Source organism: Microtus ochrogaster, linkage group LG3 (assembly GCF_000317375.1).
Source record: "Microtus ochrogaster isolate Prairie Vole_2 linkage group LG3, MicOch1.0, whole genome shotgun sequence".
NCBI lineage: Eukaryota > Metazoa > Chordata > Mammalia > Rodentia > Cricetidae > Microtus > Microtus ochrogaster.
The window spans coordinates 45,358,205-45,364,549 of record NC_022029.1 but is presented as its reverse complement, the minus strand read 5'-3'; the positions used below and the strand labels follow the sequence as shown (position 1 = coordinate 45,364,549).

The 6,345-nt window shown below is 42.9% G+C and overlaps 1 protein-coding gene across 1 annotated transcript in view; it reads left to right on the top strand.

The window, feature by feature from the left end:
- The first annotated feature begins 2,233 nt into the window (after window positions 1-2,233).
- Klhl7 (kelch like family member 7) overlaps window positions 2,234-6,345 on the top strand; it is a 54,022-nt gene continuing 49,910 nt past the window's right edge. The window contains exon 1 of the mRNA XM_005360852.2: window positions 2,234-2,538. Within this exon, the coding sequence (XP_005360909.1) occupies window positions 2,419-2,538 (120 nt within the window). The 5' untranslated portion in view covers window positions 2,234-2,418. The remainder of the gene's footprint in view (window positions 2,539-6,345) is intronic.

The following is a 6,345-nucleotide window of genomic DNA, read 5'->3' as shown; positions in this document are numbered from 1 at the left end:
GGTGGCGGGGAGGAGGCAGAAATCCTTAATAAATAAATAAATTAAAAAAAAATATCACACCAAAAAAAAAATTTTCCAATGTTGTAGAATTAGAAATTTGTGGGTACTTGATTTTGTATCCAGGCAACACTTAATGCCTGTGCTATATAATCTTCATGTTCTATATGAACTCTGAATTCTATGGTACTTGCATGAACCTCAAGTGTTTGAAATCTGTAATATGTGAGTCAGGTGTGGTGAAGCATATAATGAACCCCATGGTTCTGTGCTTGCGCTTTTAATTGGTTACAGTTGGCATTTGTTTTTCTTTTGGGGTGTTGTTTTTGTTTTCTTTGTTTTGGGGATTTTGTTGTTACAGTATTGGATTTTTGGTTTGGATTTTTGTTTGGTTTTGAGAAAGAACTTATAGTTGGATGAGTATGCTTTAAAAAATATAAATGATTTTAAATAATAGAATTTTTTTTTAAAGAATGCTGAAATGGGGCCAGAAAGATGGCATAATGCTCAAGAGAACTGGCTGCTCTTCCAGGAGACTTGAATTCAAGTCCAAGCACCCAAGCAGAGGCTCAAAACCCTCTATAACTTCAGTCCTAGAGGACCAAATACTCTCTTCTGGCCTTCATAGGCACTGCACTCAAATGGCACACAAAGACTCAAACACCCAAACACATAAAATGGAGGCGGGGAGAAAGGGGGGGACGTCTAAAACCTATACAAGTGTTTTTTCCAGTGCGCTGTAGTTCACCCACCTGATATTCCCACCAGTGTGTTTGGTAAATATCTTGATTTTTTTTCTTTCCTTTGTTCATTTATGTAATTTCTTTTATAGTGGAACATGTTATCTAGGATAAATTGAATCCCTGTTTTTAGGCCATAGCTGTTCCTCCATGGTTTAAAATGAATTTTCTCTTAAGTAGCTATTGTTTAATATACACAATTTATAGTTCATTTTACCTAAAACTTCTCTGTCTAGTGTAGGGTGAAAAGGGCTTGGGGGGGGGGGGACCTGTACCCTGTTCAGTTAGCTGTTGCTTCTCACCTTAGAGGCAGCCCACACTCCTGGATTTTTTCCTTCCTAATAAATCTCTTGAGTGAGGTTTGTTGTGAGGTGTGACATTTTCAAAAAGGACTGGAGCCCAGGTGTTAACAAATTTCGCAGAGGCCAGAGAGGAAAAGAGCAAACCTGTGAAACTTTAACTGGGCGCCTAGCTGAGAACAGTTGTTACACTCCGACCCTGAGCAGAGCTTGTAACTCTTCTCTGAAACAAAGTTTTTCACAAGCTGGGAAAACCTTCCGCAGCAAGAGCAGAGTTGTTACACTTAAACTGGGGAAACCTTTTCCTGGGGCAGAGCTGTTAAACTACTACATTTTGTGGTTTTTCTTGACTCCCGACTGCCAGGATACCTTTCCATCTGAGTTACAATGCTTATATCTAGTCCCTTATACATCTAGGCAGAAAATTGAGAGGTTATGTAGAAAGTTTTCATTATTAGAAATAGCGATTTCAGGCAGTCTTTATATTCCTAAATGGCAAAATGAAAAACTCTAGGATGAAACACGTTTGAGTTCTAGGACTGAACTCTGTGTTGCAGTAGAACACCCTAGGAAGCCTAACTGAAGCCTTCTGGAACCGACACTTGATCTTTGGCTTGTGTTGTTTAGTTTTTCAAGAGAGGGGGTTTTTCACAGAGATTCGCCTGCCTGGGCCTCCCAAGTGCTGGGATGAATGGCATGCACCCCCACCTGCCTGATCTGTTTTAATGAGAGTCAACAAGCAGGCAGTCATGCTAAGAGGCATCGATAGGACCGTGCTATTGCTTTCTGAATCCCAAATCTTGTGCTCGGGATAAACAAGCTTTTGCCTTGCAGTATGCAGATTTCTTTAATCATTTAATAGTTACTGGGAGCCTACAATCTGCCACACTCAACGCTGCAGTGAAGAACTGACCCTGTTCTCTAGGAGGTTACACCATCTGCAGACGTTTTAGTATGTTCTATTATACAATCACCCAAAATAGATCATCACGACATCTAAACCTGGGGGCTCTGCCTTTGGCAGAAGAAAGGTACGTGCGACCATGGATGAGGCCGTTGCAACAGCCACTCAGTGACCCAAGTATAAAGTGGCAGAACCCACGGCTCTGCACGACACAGCCGGTTGCTAGGGCGACGCGCGGCCGTGACGCACTGCCCCGCCTCCTACTCCTTAGCGTCCCGCCCCCTCATTCCCGGCCTGGTGCGCAAACTCGCGATTCCCTTCAGCTGCAACCGTGGCGGAGCTGTCTTCACCCGGCCAGCGATTATTTGAGGAGCGCCGTCCTCCCTCGGCGTTCCCGCAGGCCCCAGCGCCCCGCAATCGACACCGTGCTCCAGACCGTCGCCTGTGGCGGGCAAACCCTCGCGGCTTCAAGAAGAGGATGGCTACCTCCGGCGTGGAGAAGAGTAGCAAGAAGAAGACCGAGAAGAAGCTTGCGGCTCGGGAAGAAGCCAAGCTGCTTGCGGGGTTCATGGGCGTCATGAACAACATGAGAAAGCAGGTGCGGACTGTGCGGGGCCGCGGGGCCGCGGGGCGGGGTCGGGCGGCGGGGCCTGTCGCCTTGGCTGCGGGCCTACTCCGCCACGGGGCTTCCAAGGCCCACTCTGCGGGGACAACGGAGGCGGGCGGTGGGCCTCAGAGGCCGTTCGTTGTGTAACCGGTCTACTCCGCTTCTCTAAAGCCGGGAGCTTGGGGTTTGCGGGTGGTTGTGGTGCAGTGAGATCGGAGGCCCTGCCTCCGGTGTCACCCAGGTCGCACTCCTTGACAAATCCTTCCATACCTTCTAATTTAGAGAAAAAACAGGTACCGGTAAATAACCGGTTTCTGTGGGCTCTGGACACGGCTGTTCCCGAGAGTGTCTCTTTGTTCTGTCTCTGATATGAGATGTATTCGTGTAACTGCAGCATGTCGTCGTCGAAAGGTGGCTTAGGAAAAGCACGTTTTAAGGGCAAGACGGTAGACAGGTTTTTTATTTATTCACTAGATTTTAACCATTAATAGACCGGTAAGCATGGGAACTTTTACTTGGTAGAGAATACACATGGAAGGAGGTTCTAGGGATGTTTCAGTTTGTTGACGCCGATTCTGTTTTTCAAGAGGACAAAGCACAGCGTAAGCCTGAGTGATTGAAAAACCTAATTCGCCTTTCTGGCGCTTTTGCTGCCAGTCTAGACATCAGAAGAATTTCTAATCTGTTTAGGAAGGTGTCAGCTCCTGACGTCTTTAAGAGAACGCTGGTTGCAGCAGTCTTGTCTTTGTTCACCAGCTGGCACAGTGCTCCGGCGCAGTAGATACTGTTCTCCAATGCGTAGCTCTTTCCTGGCTTTTATGCTGAAGTAGCCGTGAATGGTTGGCTTCATTATTCAATATGTATCTCCTTTCATATTTGTTGTCTTGTAACCTTTTTGTGGTGTACAGTATTGATGATTTGGGATCGCAGGTGTCTTTGTGTGCTTGTGGTGGTAATGAGTAATTAAATCAAGCTCACTGTGCTTAAACTTGTTTAAACTCATCTCGTATACTCCCGCTCCCCCAGACCTTGTCCGTGGACTGCGGCGTTGGGAAGGAAGCATTACCTCATTCCTTAAATAGATAGGCTGCAACATCAGATGTTAAGCTTGTCTGAGCCTAAACATACGTTTAGCGATTATAAAATTGATTCATATATAGTTTTAGACTTAGCTTTAGACTACTATAACGTCAGTTTGTTTTGTTGTTAATATGGAAATGAAATTAGAGTTACTTAGAAATCACTGTTCTGCTCCTGAGTACAAAGAGGAATGTGGCTTCTTGGTGAGCATCCAGAGATCCGACCGACCCTTTCACTGTGGCTGGTCTGCCTGATTTTTTTTTTTTTAATCACTGACTTAGGTGTATTTCAGACTCCTCTAGCATTTTTATCAACTTGGTGGATTCCTCCATTTTTAAAAGATGCATAGTATCATTTTGTATTGATTTACATTGTCTGTTTAGTTTTATTAGGATATTACAAATTCATGTAGCATTTTAATCACCTTAATGGATTCCTGCTGTATCTTTGTCTTAGTTAGGATTTTATGCCAAGTTCTGGTACTTGCTGGGGCTGGAACATGAACCCCTTGTTCTAATATATTTTCACCAGGGTTCTGTTTGCCGTCGTTTTCTTTCACTGCCTAAGCTTGTCCGCTCTGGAACCCGCTCTGTAGACCAGGCTGGCGGTGAACTCAGAGATCTTCCTGCCTCTGCCTCCTGAGTGCTGTAGTTAAAGCTGTGTACCACCAAGCCTTGCCCTTAACTCTCTTCCTTTCTCTTTGGTCTAATTCCTTTTCACAAGTTGGAAGCTTAGTTGGGTGGAGTTTTGCCCCCAGGTCACTGTTTTCTCCATTTCATTTAGGAGCAGGCTTTTAACTTTTTATTTCCATGACCACAAGGATCATTACAATTCCTGGTGTTCCTTTTCTCCTTAAACTGTACATTTTGTAGTTTAACTTGCTCAGCTTCCCCTTTTCATTACAGCATAAAACTGGCCACTAGTAATCACACAACACAGTCGGTATTAGACTCTTTTGAAATCCCTGCCAAAACTGTTAATTAATAACTTTTCAATTAAGCCTCAGGCAGACTTTTTGAACAAGGGCAGCAACATTCTTCACCAAAATATGATAAGAATGTTCTCTAGGCCACGAGGCAAGCAGATCTATATGAATTTCGTGCCATTCTGGTCTACATAGCAAACCCTAGATCTGCAAAGGCTATGAAGTGAGACCCTGATACAAAAACATAAAAAAGAAAAGGAATTTTTTTTTCCTAAAACTTTTAGAGAAAGAATATGAAGTTGAGGAAGTAAGGAGGACCTTGAAGGAATTAGGAGGAAAAATATCATCAAAACCTCATTGAGTAAAATTCTCAAAGAATAAGTAAAAACACTTTTTAAAACAATACTGCTTTCTGCATTTTTTATATATCTTAAGGTGTGTGTATGTTTGTGTTTGTATTGGGAAATCCCAAGGAGGGGAGTTACTAAGTTATTATAGAGAACCTAATACATTCAATTTTAACACATAGCTCTCAAGTTTTTCAACACGATTTTGCCATATTTATACTTCTGACAGGGTGGTATTGTTGACATTTGTTATTTTACCTCTTCTAATTATAGTGGCAGCTTATTTGATTGTCACTTGATTTTTTTCATTTGGGGATGAGTACTATACATACACAATGACTTCATCTCTTCACTTTGATCATTTTTAATCCTCTATGTTAACTTTTATACTAGTAATAGATTCTTTCTAACTACAGGTTCTTGGCCAAGTTTACTATATAGTTCATGAGTTCCCTCTTGTTGAAGCAGGCCCTAAATCTGACATAAATCTGATGAAAAACAACTTAAAGAAAAGGTTTATTTATGCCTATGGTTTTAGTGGGATGGCATCCGTTGTGGTAGGAAAGGCATGGCAACATCAGGGGGAAAAAGCATGTGGCAGGAGCAGGAAATGGTCAAATATATATTTTAAGTTTTATTTTTATTTATTTATTTTGGTTTTTTGAGACAGGGTTTCTCTATAGTCCTGACTGTCCTGCAAGTCACTTTGTAGACCAGGCTAGCCTTGAACTCAGAGATCCACCTGCCTCTGTCTCCCAAATGCTGGAATTAAAGGTGTGTGCTGCCACCACCACCACCCATCCAATTATATTTTCAACTATGCACAGGAAAGAGAGAAGTAAGGAGAATAGGAAGTGGGGCTATACTGTACCTCAAGTCCACCTTAGTGACATACTTCCTCCAGTTACCTCCCCTAACTGGGGACCAGGTGTTAAAATATATGAGCCTATTTCTCATTCAAACCACCACACACCCTGAGTCATTGGTGCCACTACACCAGTGGGCAATCTTGCTGGGAAAGACTATTGGTGCCTTTTCTCTCCCAGCAGCTTGCTTGTAGCACTATGAAAATTGACCATCAAAAAGGAGGCTTCCAGTTTGATACCAGCTTGCTTTCTTCGAGTTCTGTGAACCAAGCATGCAGTGTCTTCAGCATTAGCATCTTATCCCCAAGTTCTGGTGGGCAACCAAGTGCAGTGGCTACAGTCTTATTGTTCTGATGGGAACCTCTTAGACTCCTTGACCAACAACTATCCCACACCCGACACTGGGCTTTTTATACAGTAGTCATGGTTTCTGGAAGGAGCATTATCTGTAGGATAATGCTAATTAAACTATTTTTTAGTTTAGCATATATATTTTCTTAAATTCTTTCACTCTAATACAGTGTCATCCTTGAAAGTGAGGAATGTTTATTGTCGATAAGAAGATGGATCTTAGCCGGGC